Below are 26,246 nucleotides of genomic sequence, written 5' to 3'. Positions count from 1 at the left end.
AGTAAGAAGCGAGGGTGGAGCTTCCCACCTCGCTTCGCAAGAAAAGCAACAACAGATCTCGCCAATATTCGAATCCCAGTTTAGCGGACAACTTCTCTGGTGTTTTTAGCCAAAGGGGGCTTTATTTCAATTTTTCTTGTGCTTCAAACATCTACTAATGGATGCAATATTAAAAGGGCAAAGTAATTTCCTCTGATGTTTCGAAAATCTCCCTGGTTAATAGATGCATTATAAATGTAAAGCATCCATGCTTTAAAAAAAATAAACAAAAAACTGAGTAAGCAGTTGGGCAACAATATTCTTAGCTGGGACATAAAAAGTACCTCGGATAGTTAGTGTTCAGTTTCCACTAGGTCAAACAATGCAAAACTGTTATACTTTAGCAATAGATGAGAAGCTTAGACACATGGGAAGAACAGGGGAGAACCTCTTGGAAATCTTCATATTTAAATTTCAAAAAGGTAACTGCCCAAAAAACCTAGCTTTCAACCGAAAGAAGATACAGGTGGTACTGGTGAAAGTACTACTCTTGTTAGCTGACAGTATTTTGCCCATTTCAAGATGGCAGTTTCGTTGTTCAAAGTGGGCGGAAAGCAGAGAGAGTGATGAGTTTCTTTCACATTACAAATGGTAGGTATGACTAGTGTTCCCTGGTGTCAGAGAGGACTTCCAGGCATTTATTGAGGCTGCACCAGGGGTAACTGCCGTAGCAGGCAGGATCACCACATGCTTAGTGCGGGGGAGAAGTGGTAGGGCAGAGCTCATCACAATTCTAAATACCCAGAACCAATAACGAGCCAAGATTGAGCGTGGAAGCACGAATACTCCTGAAATCTCTGCCCAGCGCTGCAAGAGTGCAGGAAGCACCAGGTAATGCACATGGTGGGGAAAGTGTCTATTATGTTTGGTTAAATATCTCTCTTCCCGCACCTTGGCTAGAGAGGGGTGCACAGGTTAACTTTAAGGTTTGTGATTTGTGCTTGTGCACATCATGAGCTGGCATTCTAGTGTGTGAGCCTCGGTTAGGAGCCTAAGGGTGCAATGAAAGAGTGGGCTCTTCACCTATGGTGGCAGGAAGGGCAACAATAGAATGATATCTGCAAATCCGGCCTTGTCTGACATACCGTGGGTTTTTTACTGTTTTTTGTACATCAAAGAGCATCAACCATCCATGTTGTTACTTCGAACAATACTGTCAGTGCTCCTCAGCCACATGTATTGATTGCTTGTCGCATTGAGCAAGAAAGATTACAAACATAACATGCAGGCGTAGTAAAACATAACATCCTGAGTACGTTTGCAGTCCCGATGCTGACAGAATCGTAGATGCTGACTGACGCGCAGTTTAAAAGTTGTTTTCAAGCTTGGTCATAAATGTAACCCATTCAATACCTAATTTAGTTGACTTACTGCATGTAACCTAACCACACAATCATATTATTCTATCAAATAGAATTGCATCCTTCAAATAAGTAAAATAAATTATGGAAGGCATGCATGTCGCACCTCGATGATCTGTAAGGGCATACTTATCCAACCTGGAGATATTGGCCAAGTTTTAGCAAGAAATATCTTAGCAGTATCTACTGGCTCTCCAGCCATTCTAATCCGGCTCAATTTCTGCTCATGCCCCTTAAGGGCGTTGGTGTTAATACTGTATTCTGGAATCATGATGTAGTGCATTGTTTTTCCAACCCTTGTAATCAGGCTCAATTTCCGTTTACAGGCCTTGAAGGCATTGCTGTTTCAACAGTTTTCTGGAATTGTAATGTGGTGCATTGTCACCTGTCAGTCTTTCAAAGCCACATGACTAATGTTTATGTGGCATATTTGCTGGTGGGGTGTTTAAACCTTAGTGTTAATATGTCAATGTCACCAGGGTTTGCTAGGATATCAACATTATCCTTTAATTCCAACAAGCTCCAGACTTGGCTTATCTGACCCCTTGTGTTTTTTTTTCATAGCATACTAGAGACAATCATATATGTTTACTTTAATTTCATTTTTAACTCACTGTATACAGTTGGGTTCAGTTAGGCAACATATGTTGTGTGGCTAGGGACTTTCTCACTCTATTTAGTATTTACATGTAGCTGCTAGAAGAGCTTCTTTCTGAGTTCAGCATCACTGAATAGATGTATCATGTATCACCCATCTTTACTTAAATCTCTCTGAAAGCTCAGTAACCTTGCCATACTCTAACGAGAGTCATAGCACTCATAGTAGACACATTTTCCAGAATCGATGTCTAAGCCTGGCCATATCTAAATCAACACTTCTGCCGATCAAAGGCACCTTACATCCCTCATTTTAGCTGTACAATTTATGCATTGGATGGATTTAGATTGACAAATATCGATGGAATATGCAGAAAATACAGAGTTTTGAGTTTTCCATCCATAGAAGGTTCTTCAGCGCCTCATGAGGGGTAAGACCAATATGCACTGCAATAGAAGTCATTGATCCAAATTGCAAGAGTTACAGTTCCACCTTTTTCCAAGAAGCTTTGGCAAAGCCCAAATAGGTCTCTCCTATGCGGAAACTATTGGCTTTGTCAATGTTTTTATCCATGTCATACATCAGTGCAGTTTTACAGCATGGCTAAAAGTAAGTAAAAAAAGCGCTATGACAGGGCCAGCACTTTTTTTTTAATTGTTGGTGTGAGGGAAGACAGAATGGGCGGCAGCACAGAGGGAGGTGGGGAGGCAAGATGAATAAAGAAGTGTGTGGGGGTAGTGCTATTGTGCAGCCAGAGTTGGCCATGTCATAGAACTTTCCCCCCAGCTTTTAGCAATGATGCAAAGTGGGCGCACTGCTGTACAACACGGCTAGTGATTGTGGCTTCAAAAATATAATCCAACTTCTAATATGTGGCCTCAACCGTTTTTTTGGAATTTGGCTTTTGTAGATATATAAAGGTTGCTGCAGGATACCCTGAGCAAATGTAGGTGCTGAGCTAGGGGACACTACTGGCAGGGGCTGATACTGCTTGAAGTGGGTAGAGGGAAGGTGAGCTCTCAACATCGAGTGATCTTTGTCTTGTGAATGGCCCGCCTCTTGATGCTCAGGATATTCTGCGCCAGCAACACGCCTCCTTGTAGCAGGATGCATGCACCTCCACCAGCTAGAGCACCAAGATGTGCCACTTATCCCCACACCATACTCCATCCCGCACACGCTGTAGTCTGTGATTCACCTCTGTTGTTGGCCGGGTCACCGTCACGGTGCAGTGAGGGCTGCTGTGGGTCACAGGCTAGATGGTCATGGCTAACCCTGCTCTAAATGTGGTCTGCAAGCCCCGGCATCTTTCATGCTAAGTTATGGATTAAATTGTTCACCAAGGGCTTGTCTTTCATCAGAGTGCATGAGAACATTGGAAAGAATCAGTCATTTATTAGTGGGGAGTTCTTTAGAGTTAATGAGAGATTTGGGGAATTTAGCTAAGACACAGTTTAAATCCCCAATTTGTTTTATTCATTTCAGAGTGATGAAACATTGTAATGAGCTGAGAGGTTATATTATTTAAGTCTTTACAAGTAATTCAATAATACATATATGTTTACATTTTTCAAAATGAAATGTGTACTATTAAACGTTTATATAAATTGAACGAATGTTTTTCTTCATCAAAATTGGATTTCTGTGTAATTTTTCTTGTACTTTATTCAGACAAATTGTTCTTGTATATGGTCCCTTGCTACGGTGTCAACGATCTACCAACTCATAATAGGAAACTACTTCCAGGCCTGTTATGTCTTTCGTAGATGTATTTATTTATTTATTTCTGTGATTATAAGCAAATACTTTGTTTTCTGCACTATTCCTCAGCAAGAGCAGAGAAAATAGATAATAGCCCCGAGTGTAGATCATATGCCATAGAGCCTGGGCAGTCTGTCATCGAAATTCGCATTCTGTAATTTCCTCCATTTTAAAATTAAAAAGGGACGTTTTGGGACAACTAAAAACGAAATCAAACAACTGGAGGGAAAATGGAGAGGAAATACCTGAATCCAGGTGTGAGCAACGGTAGAACAGTAATGAAGACATTAATCAGTACTTGGTTCATGCTCCATCGAAGAAACAAACACAAAAAGAGAGAAAGTAAAACTGGCATACATTGACCAATGAGAAGTAAGGAAATTAGAGTGATGATGAAGCTGACCAATGGTAAGTAATGCGCTTGCTCTAAGACCTTTTTAGCTTTTTTGTTTTTGTGAGTAACAAGAGATCTTAAAAGCAACAGCGTATCTGCTACACCATGCAAGACCTAAAATCAGATATTCATCTAACAAGTAATGTGCTGTATTTTACCTATCCTAGCAAGTGATGTGCAGCATTGTTTCCTAGCCCTAGAATGCATTGGGACATTGGAAAAGTTGCGGGAAAACTCAGTAGTAGACTAAATTTACTAATGTTAGTTCTCTTTCAAATGCAGTGAATTAAATCATAAAAAAAAGACTTGCAAACCTCTCCTGTGCAGTAAGTCAGAATCTAACAGAACCACAGTACTACAACATTTAACTAGAGCTGGGAACAAGGAAAAACTAGGAGGATTCAGGTTAACAGGTTGCAGGAGAACACTGCTCATGTACCACCTTAGGTCTACAGAATTGATGATCTTGTGGGCTGTCTCAAGCTGGGTGAATACTTGCAGAGAATCAGCCATCACCACTGTCAGTTTCGCTGGATGCCAAAAAGAGGCCTCTTTGCCTATGGCATTTACCCCTTTTAGAGGACCCGGATCTCTTGTCTCTGCTGTGGCATTGATTTGCACAAGTCTTGTATCCTTCTGCTCCTGTAGGACATCCCTTTATTTGTTGTGGCATCCTTGGTCTTATCTTCTCTCTGTTTAGTAGTTCCCAAGCCAATTGGGATGGTACCGGGTCCTCCAGAAGTGCTGCCTGAACCTCAGATAGGAATCCCTGTTGCTCTGTAAATTTCCATTGGTATAGGGGTAGTGCTCCTGATGACGCTTGTATTGAAGAATTGTAAAAGGAGCGCCAAAGCATTGCTCTTGAATAAATGAGATCTCTAGTGCTGTTAATCCGCTTGTTTATCTGGCATTCTTTAGGTCCTCCACCTTAGTCTTCAGTTCGTTCATAGAGGCAGTGGCTTAGATTCATAAAGTTTGTTGTTGTTTGGGCTCAGTATTATGCAGCTGGAGCTGTGAGTCCAGTTTTGGAACTGCAAATCTTGCAGCCTCTGCTCCTTATTTTGGATTCTGGCACCGGGAACTTTCCCCTAAATGTGTCATTTTGTAGGTCTAATATTTTTTGTCTCCTCAAGGGGCCTAGCAGTCATTTTCTGCACGGTCGAGGTTTGTACCTTGTTAAACATCTTGACAACATGTATGTGATCCTTTTTTCTTGGTTATCTTTGCGAGTACAATATAGCCTAACAGTTTATACATAGACACCATAACTGTCTATTATGTCATGATTTAATTTGGGGAGTTTAACATCGCAATAATAGGGCCATGAGTAGATTAAAAGAGCGTGGAGAAATGTTTGTTTAATCAGCTACCAAATTGCTTGGTTGTAGGTGGGTGATGTTTTCTTCCTCCATTTTGACAATGTGATTGTAATTGTCTTTAGATGTATTCTCCATCTCCATTTCTAGCATTGGTGCTTATGGCCAGGCTCTGGCTTCTGTCCTTGTGCATTGAAAAATTGTGCACGGTAGCTCTGGCTCTTGTTACATTGCCTTCTGGGAACATGCCTTTTTACCTCTCTTTTTATTATTTGTTTAATTTATTTCTGTCCTAATACAAATCACATTATGTCCACTTAAGAGACACTAGCCTATGGCAATTCACATGGAAATAAGAAACACATTGCAACAGCTTTAAGTACAATCATATGTGTGTGGTTAAGCTCATTGAAGTCCCCCTTTAGGGAAGTAAAGATGAGGGGTGTAGTTCCCCTATCATCCCAGGTAGTCCTCGTCTTACAATGGGAGGTGTGATAAGTACCCAACCGTCCGCTCTGCATGGGTCTTGGTCTTTTAAGTGTGGATAAAAAGGAGCAAGGGATAGGCAGGATAGGTTTGGAAAAAAACATCAAGGGCTGAGATAAGGAAAGCCTAAAAGTGGGCTAAGGCCCCAGGGGCTGTGTTGGTGGTGCCCTCATCCGAAAGTATGAAGCAGACTCCACGAAGAAATAGAGAGGGTGACCGGAAGTATAGTTTTCCCCAGATTTGCCTAGTACTTCTGGATAAACTTGGTTAGCGGCACAGATGGAGGCAGAGATGTAACCTCAAATTACTCGAAACCAAACTCTAAAAATAATGATTGGCACCAGTAATGCTAAAGAGTGCTAGCCCATGAGGTCTCTTCAAGGTTAGTTCCCCGCTTTACTTGCGTTTTGTGCCTGTCTACATAGATCACCAGAAACGTGGCCTGTGCAAGTATGAATTAGTTTATGTCCCACATTCACCCTCTGTTAAGCAGTGAATCTGATGAAAGCAATGACTCCACCCCCCCCCCCCCCCCCAATCACTCTCTTCACAACACCCTTTCGCAACTTCTTCATCTTTGTCCTCCTAGCAAAAAGTCTGGGAACAGGAGTGTTTGAATTCCTTTGTGAAATTATTCCTTTTTCTCATCCGCTGCCTGTATGAGTTTTCCTGAGTGTCCTCTTCACCAAGGGTCACTTTGATCATGCTTGCATTGCTGTCACTGCTACCAATCTTTCTGGAGACATTTGTTTGGATCTTTTCTGCCTTTCTCACTGTTAAGTGTATGTCCTGTGAATCAGAAACTACAGTGTGGTGAAAATATGATTCGAGCTCCATTGCTAAATCTGATTTGTCTTAACTGAGTGCCGTCACAGGACTCTGGTAGCATCAGATCTCAGTAAATTCTCTTAACTGCTCCACCACATTTTTTGAGTAAACAATTGAAACAAGTGCACACAACAGAAAAAACCTGTACCACCAACTCTTCGAGCTCTTTTTCTTTTGTCTCCAACCTACAATCAACTGAGCTGACCGTTTTTTGAATTTCTATTGTTTGTGTTTTGACACTGTACAATTTGACTTCATATGCCACCTTTGTTTCCTCCATGATGCTCAATGAATTGTTCTTTTTCCTTTGGAGGCTCTCAAGGTATTCTCTTCTTTTGTCAGACCAATCTATTTTTTTTATTATGAGGGGCACTTAATGGGTGCACCTCTGACAAAACTAGTCAGCAGACTTAGTTGCTTACATTTGATCCACAGCTGTGTGCCTGGATCCAGGTTGTCCCTCTTGTCGTCCTCCATTCCGCCCCCACCCCATGACACTTTATGGTTCTTCTTTCCATTTAAGATATAATAAAATCACCTGGGAGACCTAAGACTGTCCTCAAAAGTCACACTTCTAAATCAAAAAAGAACAGATAAATGATGGCCTCTGTATGCTTCCAAAATGTGTATCTACGTGCTGCTGTATGATTAGTCCACACATTTCAAGGGTGCCCAGGCTCAATTCCGGCATTGTCTGAATTCCAAATCTGAGTAGTTCTAATGGGAGGAAAGGGGAGTGAGTGAGACCCTCAGTATTCCTGCCCTTCCCCATGTCTATGAATTACATCACACCCCTTCCTGTCCGGCATCAAGGTTCTAGCCTCTTCTGTGGTGTCCAAGCACAGTACTCTCTCTGGACCTCCGCACTTTCACCTATTGAGCTTTGAGCACTGTCTGACCAATATATGAATGGCATCAACTTGGTCCTTCGTGTAGTAGGGAGGGCTGCTGTTCTATCTTCTTGTCTACTCAGCAAAACTCTGCTGCAATCCAGCAGCTTTAATGTTAGCTTTGTATCATGGGGTAGTGTAGGATTACGCTCTGTATCAGGCTTTTAGAGTGAATTGAAAAGATACAAGAAGGACGAGGTGCTCAGGAAACCTCTGCTATTCCACATAGTTACACCCCCTCTCCTTCTTCCTTTATACAGCTAGCTGAGCTCTCAGCTGCAGCGTCTTGATCTCCTTCATAGAATGTCACATGAAGTTTGAACTTCCTGTTGGCTGGGAGGTACTTCATATTCGCAGCCATGTGCCTATCAACGGAGGCCACACCCGGCAATAAATGATCATTATTGAAGTATTATCCATGTGTGTCCTTGCTGGTTACCCTTTTGAGTCTACTGGGCAGCCTCTTGGCCTCAATCAAGTAACCACCACAAATCATTGAAAAGCAGCAGTGTTGACTGTGTAAGCAACAGTTACGGAGCAGATCTACCACCAATCTGGTACAGAAACTGAATAAGGGCAGTGAAATTATTTATTGTGTGTGTTTAGAATGCAGGCATTTCATTCACCTCTACTACAGTCCAGTACTCAAGTAAATTTTCTTCAGTGAAATCAAAGGCCACAGTCACTGGCTAATAGTGAGAATTTTTAGGTTGTCATTCCGAAATGTTGACTTGGTTCCAGTATCCAAGAACCTAGAATATTTGAATGAATCATTCCATCTATGCATATTTTGCAGCCATAGGCCATGTTAATAATCTACACGGACCTCAAAAAGATCCTATAATAAATATTAAGAACGGCACACATGGGGGTAATTCAGAGTTTGGAGCAGCTCCCGTCCCGCTAGCAATTCATCCACCTCATGTAGAGGTGGGGGAAACTGCTGGTTTCTGATGGCAGACTTTCAGATGACTGTCACAGTGGCGCTCAACTCGCCTAATTTAGAGCAGAGTGACCATCACTGATTGTCAATCCCCAAATCTATGGAGCCGGATATGGAAACCAAACAACGGCGTTGACAGGCAGGAAGAAAACTTCTTCCTGCAAATCTGGGCCATTATTATTTTGCTTTCAGTCAAAAAGACCTCTGTTTTGATGGTATGTTTCTGAAAAGCAAAATGAAATTCTGAAATGGCTTAAAAGATGTGATGTCGGCTGCACATTTCATTTGTTTCTCCACTGCATCTGCTGTAAAGGCCTATGCACTGTAGGCACAAAAATTGCTGAGTGTTTAAACCAGCTAAATATATAGTTCCTTTAACAATATTAGCCAGGTCCTGTAAAGTTTAACTGGAATTCTACATTTCTCCTTCACAAGTCCTCATCGTTATGATCAATTCATGCACATTTGGTGTTTTTTAGATCTCGCCTAGCGTTGCTGTGCACATGCGTAGTTCGCTCGGCGAGATTTATTGTTAATGAGGACTTTTAGAAAAGGGCTTGAAGCCCCACCACCCATTTCCATTGGCTGGCGTCACCGTTTATGCTAACCGGTGGCCTGCCATTGGAAATGAGCTTTCTGGGTTGCCTCCCTTTGGCTTTTTTGTGCGGCCCTCCCGGACTGGCTCGTCTGCTTTCCTTCTGTCGTGAAGGTATTTCTTATCTTTGTGGGAATCATATGCGTTCACTCAGCTCCGTAAACACGGGGCTGAGTGAAAACAGATGCCGAGCGTTTGTTTTTTATGCAGATTTCTATAGCGCGAACTCTACCTGAAGGTATTGAAGCGCTTTACATGAGCTCCGGTTACCTTACACAAGGGCACATTCAGGCACGGGGAGATTATGTGATCGGCAGGCAGGGCTGCTCGGGAGGAACGCTTGAGGCAGGCTGGCACGGTATTTATTTTTTTTTAATGTATGGCGCCGCCCCTAACTCATTTAGAGACCTCCTCTCCAGACCTCCTTCATGACAGTGGAATCCCCTCTAATTCTCAGACGTGAACAGCCTGGGACTTGCTTCAATTTGGGACCTTCATGCCACAGCTTTAGATCATCAGCGTGCAACTTAGCCTCCCCAAGTTGATGCGCATAAACTTTTTTTCTTCATTGCTTCTCTTTTCGACTTCGTGTTCGCGTCTCACATTCCTGACTTATATTTGAAAACTAAGTAGTGAGTCCCGTATATTGTGTAGAATCTGCGTTCAGGACCTGGACACTGTAACCGTGACCAATAGGAACAAGCATTAAAAATGCAATAGGTCTCGCCTTTCATTAAGTTAAAGCCATTTGCTTTGCTATACAATACCATTATCAAAGCAAATGGCTTTAACTTAATCAAAGGCGAGACCTATTGCATGTTCAATGCTTGTTCTTTGTGTAATCCATTTAGGCTCTGCATTCCCTTTTATACGTTGTAGTCTCTTTCCAGTCAGTCCTCATCCTAATCCATTTCACCCACCAGGAAGCTTAAAGTCATAGATTTTCTAATTGAGTATATAGGCGCCTGGCGGAAGGAATTAGGTGTGTGCTATTCCCGAAGAACATTGTGTGTTTTGACATTTCTCCCTTGTGGACCTTCTGATCAGGTTCCCTTCAGAACCCTTGAAAAGGGGAGCGTTCTTTCCCAGTTTTCTACTTCTAGTTCTTTTGTGATTCTTAAATTAAGTCATTAAAGGTCTTAGGCATGTGTTAATTTCATTGCTCATTGCATTCTATAACTGAAGTTATTCCTCAGGGCAGCACTCAGGACAGCACTTTGTGGCAATGCAACATTACACAGTTTACATTTTTCATTTTAAGTGCTTGGAGAATTTTTTACTTTACTCGAAATATTACAGAACTGGAGTTTGATATCTCACCCTGGACGGTTTTGGGGAACGTTGTACTTTACCAAAATATTTTAGGACTGGACTTATAATAGTTCATTTGCAACCACCCCAAAACCCACCCCCACCCTGAGATGTACAAAGGCTTTTTTCCTTGCTTGACTTTGACTCACTGTCATTCTCCACATCGAATCCAGGCAATTTGGGGGCTCTGATCCAATGTGTCCGTTTCTCTGTGGGATCCACCCTTGTTTCTTTTATTTTTTTTTAAATGATGAAATATTTGCGAGTTGAATTGCTATTATCCAAGAAAGAGTTAGAGTAATATAATTTGTTTTTAATTTTTTATAAGTGGTCTTGTATAGCTCTACATATTTAGGTTTATTATCTTCTCAAGTTGCCAGTCTTCTGTGGTGGTGCCAGGAGATATTATTTTTAGCCACAGAACTTAGAAGTAAAATTTTCTGTTGTATAGCAAATTTATTGATATCAAGATCATAAATTTCTATTAATTCTTCCTTCCACAGATTCTCTAAAACTGTAAAAAAAAAAAAATACAATGTCGCATAATGCTATATTTATTTTGTTTTTTACCATTTTTTCACAATGTATTAATCACACTCCTTTGCATGCATTTACACCATTTTGGAAATCGAGAGAGTTGGAGAATGTAGTGCCATATCTTCCCCAGTGTTTGCTGCGACATGCGGCGCACTTAGCTGTTATTCTTACCTAGTGAGAACCAAGATTAAGACTAAAAGTTGAAGAGTGATATGAAGAGAAGTGAGAGGTTGGGCGTCCTCCTGGTTTAAGAAGATTTAATCATTCCTTAAAATACAAAAACAATTGTAATTGTGTTAGTCTACAGCTAAAAAGATGTAAAAAGTCCATGAGTCCTGTGCCGAAAGCAGACTTGTCCTGGTTTACTAAAAAACTTATCTCAAGCCTTAACATTAGGCAGACAAAAAAACTGTAATGCACAGGGATTGAGGAACTATATAAATTTCATCAGAGGTCTCTGTATTAATGCAATCTCTAATTATACTTGTAGATGTTTGAATTAGTATGATTGCAAATGTTACAGGTTTTTACAGTTGTCATGTGGGATAATTTTAATTATCATTACATCTGTTTACATTATGTGAAATGATAATATCCTTATTTACTAGTCCCTGCAACAATAAATGTCAAAACAAGAAGGATCTTTTATTTGCCAGCTTTTCTTGGCCAGTATGATTTACATGTTCCACTAGTCAGAACAATACGAGTCAAAATCATGTAATTGTTTCAACTCCCCACAATCCACTTGAGGCATATATTAAACTAGACGGTTCGAGTGAACTACTTTTATAGGCATACTTACCAGGAAACCCTAAATTGAAGTAGGACTGAATGATAAGCATTGTATAAATAGAAAGACTTAGAAGAGTTACTGTTTGTATCTCCATTTTCCTACACGGTATTACAACAGAATCTGTCTTTTATCACATGGAGAGAAGGCTTAATGTCATGCCCATTTATAGCCTGTCATCACCCCCAGCAGATGTGTTCAGTGGTCTTAGAATAAAACACTTCAAAGGCTGAGTCTTGATAGAGGCTGCAGACTTGAATGTATAATGTAACACCCCACCCACCAGACTTGCCTTCAAATCTATGTCACCTATAATTGAATGTGCCACAAAATGGAGGCATTTCATACCCACAAGTGCCTTAATCAATCTGGCCCACGTTGTTATGGTTGGTGAAGTGTTGGTGTGTACTTTTTGTATCAAAATTAAGACTTGATGTTGCTATGTGTCCCTAAATCCTGCAGTTCTTCTCTCATTCATCTCCAAAGATTGTACTGTAAACCATGAAAGTTTACGAGTAACACCCTTGATGGAATATGTGGATAGTTGATATTTTATTTAATTTAGAAATATTGAAACGTCCTGCCTCGTTCAAAATACCTACTTTCCTTTACATCACTTTGACATCTGAGATCCTTCAATTAAATACATCTCTACAGCAAAGGTTGTTATGCTGTACACCTAACAATAAACAGTCTTTTTCAGGGCGAGTCTGCTAGACAGCACAGTTTTCTGATTATGAAATACCTATTGTGGGCTTGCAGCCTGCCTATTGCTTACTATTGGCTGGCTTTACTGTCACTTTCATGTGCCTGCTTCTTATGCGATGCTTGCCTCAACCATCTAGTGTCTCTCCCTACTCTGAAGCATTGTCAATATACTTGTGTCCTTCCGCTGCTCACTTTTAGGGAACTACTTCATTCTTCTTTCTTAAGTAGTTCATGAGAGTGCATGTGTTTTCCAGCTGTCTCCCTTGTGTGCTTGTCTCCCCCCTGCACTGCGTGTTGCTCTGTTTTGCATGTGTGCTTGTCCTCACACCCCACCGTGGTGCACGTATTCTTGTATGCTTCTCCCCATGTTGGTTTCTCATATGTGGGCTTCTCCTGACCACTCCATGTTTCTCTCCATCTTTCTTACCAGTTTGCTTTTCTCTGCCCCTCGCCCCATGTGCTCCGTGGTGCATCCCCGGCCCTCCATGTTCAATCCCTCACCCTCCATGTTGCATCCCCATACCCACGTTTCCCTTTGGTGCCTCCGCCCTGCTCAACCCTTGTTGCTTTCCTCTCATCCAGTTCTAAAAAAAAAAACCACTTTTGTGCTCAATTTTTTATTATTTACTGATTCAGTTTGGATAAGTAAATAAAAAGAAAAACATAGCCCCACATCAATATTTAGGCATGCGCTGGCATCGTTAGCATGGTGCGCACAGCTACAAATTGATCACACAACCAAGTCGCACACTTTTTTTGTATGTTCTTTTTTAGCCATGCTGCTCATCATCGGAGACGCTGTGCAGTATTACTAAAAAAAATATTTGGCAAAACCAATAGGTCCCAAAGGCAATGCTGGTCGTTACTTTGTTAATTACAAAAAAAAGTTGCACAGGCCAGTACATGTGCATTTAAGTACTGCTGGAACTGTGGTGATCCATTAAACTGTATCCATCACCAAACCAAAACGTTTTTACTTCAGACTCTCAACCAATGCAAGAGAAAGAGCTGTTCAAGCAACCTTAATAGGCTGCACATCTGCCTCCTAGATGAAGAATACCCGTTTTGCACAATGTTCCACAGCTCCAAGACGCTAAATTATCTCCACTCCTGCACCATATTCGGATTGAGCATCATCAAATTGTGTAGAAACAAACTCTTGTCATTTCAGTTTCAATCAAACAAAATACTCTTTTATTTCCAATCAGCATAAAATATATTTTTGTTAATCCAGAATTATCTTGAGTTTCACATTCATTTGCACTTTCTTCACTTCACATTCATGTCTATAATTTAATGGTAAATTCATGTGGCAACACTTCCGTTAGACTCCAATGTATTACAGACAAGTGCGATATTTCGTCATTGGAAATCTGAACATGGTTTCAAAATGCATCAAAATATATTTTTCTTCTTCTCCTCCTGTAATCCGTAGCTTTATGGTTGTCCTCTAAAGAGTTAGCCACCTCTGCTTGAGATGCTAAATCAGGACCTAGAGTATTTTAAACAGCAACCCTCCCCATGTTTCCTGACTGATTTCTCTAAATGTGCAATCTTTGAATTTATTTTCAATTGCAGTGGCGGCCAACGCATATTAACAGTGGGGGGGAATGGCTGGAGGGGGGATGAGGAGCATGGGGGCGGGGGATTATAAAATTAAAATAAATTTACCTGATGCTGCTTCTGCTACCTCGCTCCTCGAACTCCTCTGCTTCCTGGTCCCAGCAGACCCTGGGACAGCATCAGAGACTTCTTGTGCAATCGCCACACTGCTCAGTGCAGGGATTGGCCTGAGCGGGCTTGTTTAATGCTCGCTCAGGCATAGGGAGTCTGTGCTCTTTCTCCAACTCAGCGGTGCAATACAGCTGGGTTGTAGAAACCTAACTGCGTATGCCTGTTTGGCCGGCCTAAGACAGCCGGTGAAACAGACATGCACTGTCAGCAGTGCACATGACTCCTCCCTGTCGCATGGCCCCGCCCCACCCATCTCCACCCCACCCCATCTCCGCACACGCTGGCTCAGCCATCAGCTAAAAAATAAAAGAATATGGTTTTATTTTTCAGCTGCTGGCCAAGCCAGTGGGGTGACAGTCCTCCGCCATTGCAGAGGAGCTGCCACTATTCCATTGGGAAATACAAGCCATCTTCAACGTGAGTTTTTGGGGTCCACCTGCTCCCTGGAAAACCAAGGGATCTGAATATTGAGGCAAGAAATAAACCTGAAGTGGACCTCGTTCCACTTGGATCTTGGCAAACACCATTTTGTCTTGTATGCAGGTATTGAAATCCTTCTAGTTTCTTGCACAATACCGAGGTGTATGTCGTGATTTAACAGTCCACGCAATAATATGAACCATCTTTGGTCAAATTCATGAGATTCTGTTATTTGGACCATGTAACGGATTGTTGGAGCTCACTGCCAACACATTTCGTTCATCCGCAGTGCATCTATTCACTTTGTCTGTTCAAGCTTGTTTTGATGGATTTAATTAATATTTTATTTGAGTGGAAAATTGTTTGGGACAAAGACATTCAAAATGTACAGACTTTTCTGTTTTTACAGTAGAAGAAACTGCTACTGCCCAGATAATGGTGTGTGCAAGGCTACTTTTTAGGTATGGCTTCAAAGCGCAGCTATCAGGTGGCGTATTGTTACTAATTAATGTACAAAGAGTAGAGTTTGGCTCCACCCAGAAGTGTATTACTCTCTCAAGGTATGTGATTGGCTACTAGGTGTACCATTCCACCTTCCAGGAAGTGCTTCCATTGGAATGCATGAGGGACAATTTTACTTCTGAAAAGTGCACTCATTCATTGAACTGTTTGTTAGAATCAATTGTCTATCCCCTTTCTGGATTCTACACAGAAATCAGTCCCTTTTTGTTACGTTTGTTTACCAGCACTGGCAAAGCTAATCGGGTAAGCTTTAAAGTGATAAACAGTATTTAGGGATGCTACATACTTATACAATATTTGTGAATGTCTGTGTTACCACATTAAAACCAGAATATTTGGCTTTGTCACCGTTTACTCTTGTCTGGGATGTGAGTCTATATAATCTGACAGCTGTGCCCTACATACACACATTCATAGCATTTCTTCGAACTTTGATCTATGTACCCCTGTTTTCACTTTGCCACCTCAATAGCTCTAGTATTCGCATAGCTCTTAGCCTGGCTCTTTACTCCCCCAATCTGGCTTCTGAGCCAGAAGCCGCCAGAACACTGTGCACACATGTGAGCATTCAAGAAGAGTCCTGGCGCCATAGGGTACTCTGCCTGCTCCCCTCCTGGCACACTATCAATAAGTTAAAACCAGATACTTTGTGTGTGATAAGGACATAATTACAGGGGAGAACAAGAGAAATGGAATGTCAAAACCTTACAACTAACGAAGAGCATCACGAGTTGGCATAACCAACCAGATCAAACCTGGAGACTGAATCAGGCTGCAGGCGGTATCGAATAATACGTTTTTTTTGGCTTGGTCGCATTTTCCTTCCTTGCTTTATGCAATCCTTAGTAAACCGACAGCAGTTTTCAAATGCCCACTGCCCAGTTTATAATCTTTGATGCTTAATGTTCCCACTTTATTGTGACTTTTATTGAATTATTGTGTATCTTGCTTTTGTTTTGTCTTATGCGTGCTCCTCTTGCTTTATGCTTGCTCGTTTTCACCTGTTAGCAGAAAAAGTCTAAGGGCATTCTTACCACATCCGGTAAACAGAAGTGCCCTCGGGTGAGGTATTTGCAGGGTGTGGTAAGTGCTTCCTATTCCAGGATTGTGTGAGGAGCATAGGGAATTCCTTGCGTAATCGGTATCGACTGCGCAATATTTTTCTGAGCGATTTTGCCACACTAAGCAAGCAATGTAAAGTGGATACTGAAAATGCACCAGTTGATGAGTTGTATGCAAATCGTTCGTTCACACAGACACTAACTACACTGCGATATGGACTTGTGAAGTGAGTAAGGCAGAAAGGGGTGGCTGGGGTATACAGATTAGAAGGCACTATTAGGCGAAGGAGATAATGCATAATTGAGAGAGCAAAGCTTTTGAATCCTATTTTGTTACCTCACCTTGCCGGTAAAAATTTACATTTTAAAAACAAAAACATCAGTGTTGTTAAAGACTTGTGTAATTATTACTATATTTTTCCCTGTGCGTGAAGAGAGAAATTAAAATGCTTCTTCCTTCGGGGAAAATATTATATAACTCATTTAGGTTTTTTAAGAGAACATCTGATAAAATACAGGAAGGATCGTGCACGGGCACATAACATTCTTTGAGGCTTGAAATAAAACAGTAAATTAAAAAAACTTAGGCAAATGTAAAATGGATGATGGAAAGTTTTTGATCCCAAACATTCTGTCATTGTTTCATAATGTTAATTTTGGCAAGCTTGAATAGAGTTCCACATAAAATTTTATAAAAAGTTTGACATAGGAAAATATATTGTGTCTCCAAAATGAATGAATAATATATTTATTCGATTATACAATATAATCATAAAAGGGAATAAAAACAAATTAAAAGCACATATACTTACAATACAAATAACATCGCATCTTCAATGTTTCAGTGCTGTAAAAATTCTAAAACACTTCAGCTTATTCCACTCCATGGAGAAATCCACAGGTTTACAAAAGATATTATTAATTTATAATCTTGTTCCAGTGTAGTGCACCCTTCAAAAAAGAGGAAACGGCTAGCATTACCTCATGATCAGGTAGTAACTGTAGGTGTCAATAAGCTGGCTGAAACTGACGAAAAGCTCCTAGATTTTTAAAGGGATTTTAAATACTTATGTCGTAAAAACTTGTACAATTTTCAAAACAGTACCAAATTTTCCAAAGTCTGTTGATACCAGCCATCATAGGGAAATACCTAATTTTTTTTGGGTCGAACTGATCAGGCAAAAAACAGATATACGAGCGTATAGACCCCAACCAAGATCTCGTCAAAAGAGATCTCTCCCATGGATGACTTACAACAAGAAGGTAAGGCTCGTGGCCAGCAACAGTTTGCAAAAATAAAAGTGGTCTGGTAGTTGGCCTCAAAGGAAACTCAGTTTCCCTACCTTCTTTTAAATGCTTTACAAACTTTTTCTTAACTGCTTTCCTGTCTGGGAAGATGCGGTTTATAGAACAAGTCAGGGCAACCAAACAGCCCGGCAGCAGACTCCATATAATACAGCCATGGAATTTTAAAGCCATACACACACCCAATACAGTTCTCCATCACATCCCTGTTACATTTTGTGTGTTCTCCACACCACACTGAGACTCACAAAAGCACTGGGGCCACTTTCGCACAATCTTCCACATAATCAAGACCAAGCTCCTCATGAATAAAAAGTAATGAACTACTAGGGGCCAGGCCCAACAATCACCTACAAATGCGGCCCTCCTCTTGTTGAATTGGCTACGGATTCTGATAACCCCAAATAGCAGCACCGTACAAAAGTACTGGAAGGCATTTAATTTTATAAATCTGCTAAAGAAGTATAAGAGATCTATTGCTGATCGATTTTGAAAATCTAACAAAGAAAAGCAGGAACACCGCTTTGATATGCATGAAAGCCAGTTGTTCTGCTGGTCAAAATGAACCCCAAATAGGGTAATGTCTCAAAGTATTGTACACCTCAAATGCAGCAAGAAATCCATAACAAAAATAATCTGTTGATCTAGGGCCGTAATGCAGCTACTTTGCTTTCCTCCCTTACGTGCATGAATCTGAGACAATCGGTGTTCTGCAAGACTTTGTTAAATTGTTGTTCAATGAGTGCCTTCTTTAGGATCTATCAATATCCCTGTTGGGGGTGGGGTCTCTGTAGGTGATGACAGCATGGTGAAAAGCCATATCTTGATGTGTGGGTAATCCCAGCTCAAGATAAAGGCTGCCTTGGGCAGACCAATAGATGGCATAGGCATACTAATGCTGAGCACAATATACACTTGCACGAGGGTCCGCATTTCACTGTGAACAGTGCTGCCAGCAGACATTTAAATTGACCTACATGGTGATCCCCTTGTTACCCACATTACACTGGCCTTTCTGTCGACATAACAGCTCTAATGTATTGTATTGTAACATTTGTATAGCGCTTCATACCCCTGACAAGGCCACAAATAACTCTGATTTGCATAGAGTTCATAGCACCCTACCACAATGCATGGCTGGTAGGGCATTGAATGTAGTTTGGCCTTTTTGAATGTGTTGGTTGAGGTGCATGAGGTTCAAAGACATGTTCCAAATGTCATGCAGCAAACCTCACTATACAGAAGCATGGAGTGTTGCAGCGAGTGTGAGAACTATTTTTGGAGTGGTCCCTTTCCTAACGTTGAGACAGTTAGATTGGGCATAATCTGGATAAGTGGCATAGACTAGGGAGTATGTTGGATGCAGTACACCGAGAAGCGACAGTCTCAAACGGTGGAAGCACTCTTAAACAGCTATAATGTATACACCATTGAGGGTCCATCCAGAAGCAAGAGTGGCTCTGCCTCGGGAGGCACCTGTTAAGGAAGCATTGTCTATAGAGAGTCCTGCTGGGTGGAGAAGTGAAGTAAAACATAAAGGTAGCTACAGTGGCTAATGCATAATGGGTACTACTATTTAACTCGCAACAAATGCGCGAATACAGGTTCACTAGTTATACCTGTGTTTTTCGTAAAGCTTGTGAGGCCAGCAAATCTAAATCCCTTTCTTCAGCCAGGAGCTTATTTTAAATAATGAATCGATTACAGAAATCGGACATTCCTTCTTATTTAGCAGATATTGACCATGATAACAATATATTGACAGTTTATGCAGGAGCGTTTTTTAACTGCAAAAATATATTTGTAAATGTAACATATATTCTTATTACAGGATCAGTGTGAAAGAGCACCAGGGCGCTAGAGGTAAATCCTGGCTGTTTCGCAGGGGTGACCTGCTCTCACTCGGCACCAGGCGTGCCTTGACCCAGATGGGGGAATTGGCAGGCCCCAGGCAGTGGCTTCAGTAAGAAACTTAACTAGCAGGCTACTTTAAGCACTACAGCCACTAGCTTTCCTGGGAGTGGGGAGTGCTGCCTAGAAGCAGGAGAGTCAGATAGCTGCTCCATAAATGTTGAGCGTTCTAGTGGTTGCTCTACACGAGCGAGGGGATGTTACATGGGTTTTTAGTTGTAATAGGCAACTGACCTTGATTAGCTGGATAACTGTCAGTCAGATGTACAGATTTCTACTGGTGCAAAAATCTCCTGATTATTTTTGAGGAACGTCTATCAAGATTTTATACAAAATGGATAATGCAGAGTCAAATTGAAGCTTCGTAATTTCACTGAAAAAATTGTGGAATGGTCCATAGAAATTGATCTTTTTTTTTGGGGTCCTCATATACCCTCAAAAAGTGCCACAAACAGAGCTCCATCACCTGCTCATTCATTGATACCAATATGGATGTTTCCGTCTCTACCGGTAATTTCTTGAGGTGTGAGGTGTAATCATAGGACCGTGGTATCCAGTGCCCGCACTGATATCCATCTCTCAACGGGGGACCCATTGTGGCCAGACTCTTTTGTCTTCTCCAGCGCATACACCTACTTAACTGCTCCAAACCACTCCTCTATGGAAGGGGGTGAGTTTGCAACCAACAGATATGGATCTTGATGAGTGAAGAATATATATCCAGAGAGAACAAACTCTTTGTATTTGCCTATGTATAAGGTGTGTATATTCCATTTAAAAACGAACACCTTGTAAACCCAGTGTTCCCCACCAACTTCTTCCCTAGGTTACAATGCCTCATGGTCTAGCCATGATGATTTAAGGTCCTATAGAATGTCCTATGATGTGTTTTTAAAGGAGCAAGTAATGCAATGTCCTTTGAACTTGCCTCCTGGGATAACTACAACTGACAGGTTCTGTGATTGGGTTGAGACTTATGGACAGCAGAATCAAATCCAAATTTGAGTCCCTGTCGCAAATGTCTTCTCAGCCTTGCATCTGCCACCATGAGGATAGGAAAGGAAATGCCCTTTCCTATAAGGAGGGCAAGGCCCTAGTCTGTCAGAAAAAAGTCACTCATTTTCTGCTATGGAAATGTGACTGACTTCAAAACTTGATCTTCCTTGTCTCTGTAAGATGAGTTTGCAGCTTTGTAGCTCGTCTTCCTCGAAGCGCACCAAAAGAGAGGCAACGTGGTGAATGCTATTCAATTCAGATGAAGTGGTAATCTGCCTTAATGACAGCTATCATTTGACTTAAAACATGTTGCTGCCAGAGTTAAAAATTCGACAGAGACCACAAGATTTTAGTCATAGCTGATATCTGTTTTCCACAGAGTGGTACAAAACACCATTCTGAGTTTCTCTGTAGAAAGGACCAGTGCTTATTCCCCTCATAACTGGGTTTGACCTCCTGGGTTTTCTTAAGTGATCTTTCCGACAGGCAAAGGCCACCTCCACAACTGCCTAGACTAGCATACTATCTAGTAATCATTTAAGTTTTGGGTAGAGCATGCCATTGGGCATAATCATCCAATCACTTTTCTGTAAATTGGGGACTGGAGGGAGAACTGTTATCTTGAACATTTTCTGTAGTTCGAATACATTAAAACATGAACATTTTCTGTAATATTTAGCATCAAAATCCATTGTCAGTACGGGGATATCGATCAATTACAGATTAACTACATACAATCGGCAAACACATTCTGGATCAAGTATCAAGGAAGTTCTTAGAGCCAGGATAAGAGAACAGCAAGAAATCAGGGTAGAGGTTCACTATAATTGAGCATGGGGAGAGAGGCTAAGGCAGAGAGTACGGGGAACGAAAGGTTAGGGCAGGTATGAAAGCACACTGGTACTAAAGCCATCAGAAAGCAGATAATCTGATTTGTAAGTCAAAACTGCTTTCAGGGTGGCTTGTTGAGGTATCCCAATATCAAAGCATCAAAGAGAGTTGGGAGACCGGCGGTAAGGGAACACCATCTCTGTGTGCAAACCAGTTGACTCAAGTTTGCAGTAAAACCATAGCATCTGTGGGCTGGAAGCGCTCAACGAAGAGTACGTCCGGCTCAGCTGGCTATTAAGCCATCTCTGTAGGTACAAAGGAGAAAGGGGAGATGGAGCAGTCCAGAGAGTACTGTTAGAGGAAGCACAAGCGTGCTGACAAGTACGTCTTCCTCTCTCATGTACCATATTTCTAGCTCTCATTTGACATACTCGAGAGCTGGCAGGCAGACCATCAGCTTGTATGGTTAGGCTGGAGTGAGGGAGGGGAGAGCTGTAACCGAGTGGGTGCCGCCAGCTCCGCTACGTGACAAGCTCTAGGGAGCTGGCAGAAAGGGAGGGGCAAGAAAGAGCTAAAGAAAGGAACCTGGAGATGCAATTCAAAAGCAACTTGTTGAGCCAATAGGGAAGCAAACCAACGTTTTGATTGGATAGTCAATAAAAAAAATCAGTTAGAAAGTCGACTATACTTTGTAACTGGGAACCAGCTTCAAACCTCAGTCTTGACTCACCATCTTTTGATTCTGTGCAAATCGTGCCATGGCCCTGTATCTAAAACACGAGAAATAAAATATTCTGATGGTCACGGGCCAGGTTTGCATTATATAAAACTGCTCAGAAAAATTACATAGGAAATTAACATAGTTATCTATGATTTAAAAAAAAAAAAAATCATATCGAAAGTGGACGTCAAACCAATCTTTTAGTTTGTCTAGATGAGTTTGTGTGTTGTTTAAATTGTCGATAATCAAAGGAGGAGGGATCACTTGTTACTGGCACCAGGGTTCAAGTGGTTGTCTCCGATATAGGTAAAAAACCCTCAATCACGTCAAGATATGTTGGGGCGGTATATCTTGGTTCTCCGCCTTTAGATACGTGATAGCATCATCATTGGGTTGATTCCATGCATCCTCCACCCGGAGGGAACCACTGAATTCTCCAGCAGTGATCAGTGAAGAAAAATGATAAAATAAAAAAGTGAGGAGTGCTCAAGTGAGTGATAAAAAGGAGTTGTTCCTCATGCTACCTATAAAAAGTCTTTATTCTGATAGGTGCTGGGGAGACGTTAAAAAAGGTCAAGTTGCAGGTTGGATGTATAATGAACCCTCTGCGACATTAAACGTGGTGATTGGTCAATCACCACGTTTAATGTCGCAGAGGGTTCATTATACATCCAACCTGCAACTTGACCTTTTTTAACGTCTCCCCAGCACCTATCAGAATAAAGACTTTTTATTTTATCATTATTCTTCACTGATCACTGCTGGAGAATTCAGTGGTTCCCTCCGGGTGGAGGATGCATGGAATCAACCCAATGATGATGCTATCACGTATCTAAAGGCGGAGAACCAAGATATACCGCCCCAACATATCTTGACGTGATTGAGGGTTTTTTACCTATATCGGAGACAACCACTTGAACCCTGGTGCCAGTAACAAGTGATCCCTCCTCCTTTGATTATCTATGATTAGCCGGAAGCCGGTTGGATCACAGCTTCTCTTTCCCTACTCTGATTGTATCGTTGTTTAAATTGTCCTCAATATATTATTACTGAGCTGTCGTGATTTTGCAAGTGCCGTGTATCACTGTGTTTTAAAGATGTTCAAAATATGTTTTTGAAAATGTTGAGAATGAAACATTAATTTATTGGTCTAAAGATATATAAACTTTAACAACTTTTTTCCCTCATTATGAGTGGTCTTGCAAGTGGGCCAGGTGTTAGCCAGCCCTGAAGTTACTGATACCTGGATTACAGTTAACTCTGGGAGTGGGACACATCCGACCCATTACAAGATGTATCCCGAGGGTTCACTAAGAAATGAGGAATTGCAGTGGAGTTGTTAATTCAGGATCCACTTCCCATGGTAATTCCTCCTTTTCCCCACACTTTCACCAAGTGACTTTGGCTGGTTTTAGCAGCTGAAATTTCCAGGCGGCTGTAAAGAGATCCTGCTGATCTCATAATTCAAGGAAGACGCTTACTGCTGTTGCTGGTCCCATCGGAATTAGGAGGCCACTCGTGAAGCTGGCCTTCTTAATTTTGGAGCAACATTTTATATTCCGCTGTACATATAATTTCAGATTGGGTATTTGATGCATCAGTTGTACCACACATGGTCACCAGTTTCATAGTATATTTACTGGCAGGTCTGTGCCACCAGAAGATGCACAGTCCACTTACTCACCCGGCTTGTTGATTCAGACATCTAAAGGCCTATTCACAAAAGGCATGTTGGAGTATGTAAAAGAGTACTCCTGCAGTACTCTTTTACGTACTCTTACATGACTTTGTGAAATGGCCCCAAACCTTCTGAAAAATGAGAATAAAATAGAAATTCCGGGACTATTCAGATACAGTTAGCATGAACAGAAAGTACTGTACACTCTTTGCCCTTTTACGAATAGGGAGGTGAACATTTTGGACTAATTCACAAAGGCATGTAAAAGTATTTTAAATAGTACTCCTGTACCCCTTTCCGTGCTCATAAATGCTTTTGTGGATAGGACTCTAGTCTGCAACAGGAGGTCTTTAACTTGCAAATAGTATTAGGGACCCTCTGACTTCTCTAGCTCTCACTGTGCCCTGCCCATCTTGATGTGAGTCTATTGACCATTAAGGACACGTGCCACTTGATTAATAATGATAAAAGCACCACGGTGGGGTAGTTCTTGAGGGTTCTCATCCCGACAAGCAACGACAAGTTATGTGGTGTTCTTCGACACAGTCTTCGACCCAAAGATGGCAGCACAGTTAAAAGCCTCCTCATCTCCTTTTCCATCGCTTCTCAGTCACTTTGAAGCTTCCTTTTGACAAATCTGTCTCTGCCTGTCATTTTAGATATCCCAGCAGTGTTGTTCGCAGGTACCTGATATGCAAAAACATCATATATTTAAATAAACATGCACAACACAAATGTACGCAAAATACTACATTTCAAACACTGCACATATAAAATTGTCCATAAACCGTAATGATTGATGCACTTGGTTAAGCAATTACTTTTTGATGTTTTAGTTTTTGTATTTTTTTTTTTTGCTTGCTTTTACTAACCATTCTCCAGCTCCGAATGCTCCTGCGAGTGCTGATTATGTAAAATGCGCATAAAGCTAGAGTCCTCCGCAGTATTAATCCCTTCTCTCTCCGCTTGGTATTTTACATCAGGTGTACGACGATGTTGACCAGTGCTGCCAGGCTCTTTCCCATAGGCTAGGATCACAGCCCTACTTCTTCAATAAACAGTAAGTCCTCTTCTGCATTTTTACTTTACATTTTTTCATGGAACACAAAGGCCTCTTATCTTGAGCTTCAAAGAAACACCAGATACATACATACATCACTCCTGACAGCCTGTTATTTGTCTTTTTAAAAAATGATTCCTTGCCCGCAGATTTATACGAATCGTGCTTTTCCCCTTGTGTCAATTTCCCTTTTTAGATCAGGTTTGTGAATTAAACTGTTTGTGGTTACGATTTCTCAGAGTTTCTTCTACGGATATTTCTGTTGCTTTTTATCAGTGAATGATATGCTTCCAGTTTCATTAGTTCGAAGCTGCCTGTTGTTCTTGACAGGGTATATTGGAACTGAATGGCGCAATGGACTCCATAGAATACAATAGAGTTTATACTTGTAACTCCGAGGAGAACACTGAACATGGGCGTGGGGCTCCAGTGAGTGCGCGGGCAAGCACTCCACCCTATGGCTGTGGAGCTGCCCTGAGTGCATGCACAAGCACTCCACCCTATGGCTGTGGAGCTGCCCTGAGTGCATGCACAAGCACTCCACCCTATGTCTTTGGAGCTGCCCTGAGTGCATGCACAAGCACTCTACCCTATGTCTGTGGAGCTACCCTGAGTGCATGCACAAGCACTCCACCCTATGGCTGTGGAGCTGCCCTGAGTGCATGCACAAGCACTCCACCCTATGTCTGTGGAGCTACCCTGAGTGCATGCACAAGCACTCCACCCAATGGCTTTGGAGCTCTCCTGAGTGCATGGAGTCTCTGGCTGTGGGGTTCCACTGAGTGCATGCACAAGCTCTCCACCCCATGGTTGTGGGGCTCCCCTAAGTGCATGGCTAAGCACTCCACCCCCCCTCCCCCCGGCTGCTGTCCTCCAATGGGTGTGTGGACAAGCACTCATCTCCATGGCTGTGGGGCTCCCCTGAGTGCATGGATAAGCACTCCACCCCAATGCTATGGGGCTCCCCTGAGTGCCATGGATAAGGACTCCACCCCCTGGCTGCGGGGTTCTACTGAGTGCACACACAAGCACTCCACCCCATGGCTGCGGTCCTCCAAGGAGTGTGTGGGCAAGCACTCGCCCCCAGGGTTGTGGGGCTCCACTGAGTGTGTGGGCAAGCACTCGTCCCCATGGTTGTGGGGTTCCACTGAGTGTGTGAAAAAGCTGACACAACGTGATGTGGAGCCACCTTGTGGATGCATCTTAGAACGTGCATGCTCTAGCTGTACATCCAAAGCTCAGGTGCTTAAAATTAATACTCCTAATACCCAGCATCATTACCCCATCTATCCTCTCCTCTACTTAGTCCTTGCTTTGTGTGGTGGGTGTACCATGCGGAACAAGCATCTTGCTGCCCAGCCTGGCCCTTTTCTCAGTGTGATGCTTTCGTCTTGTGGGCTTTTTCCTTCCTGTGGCTCTTGTGAATTATAAGAAAAGGGTACGAACAGCT

At 41.9% G+C, this 26,246-nt stretch overlaps 1 protein-coding gene across 1 annotated transcript in view; it reads left to right on the top strand.

Annotated features, from left to right (window-relative positions):
• The window catches only part of MTX2 (metaxin 2), a 337,394-nt gene that overhangs the window by 266,480 nt on the left and 44,668 nt on the right, over positions 1-26,246 (top strand). Inside the window, exon 9 of the mRNA XM_085645229.1 lies at positions 24,720-24,796. Within this exon, the coding sequence (XP_085501355.1) occupies positions 24,720-24,796 (77 nt within the window). The remainder of the gene's footprint in view (positions 1-24,719; positions 24,797-26,246) is intronic.

The sequence above is a fragment of the Triturus cristatus genome, chromosome 3_1 (genome assembly GCF_964204655.1).
Source record: "Triturus cristatus chromosome 3_1, aTriCri1.1, whole genome shotgun sequence".
NCBI lineage: Eukaryota > Metazoa > Chordata > Amphibia > Caudata > Salamandridae > Triturus > Triturus cristatus.
The sequence above is the reverse complement of the archived record's forward strand: the minus strand, read 5'-3'. Positions and strand labels throughout refer to the sequence as shown.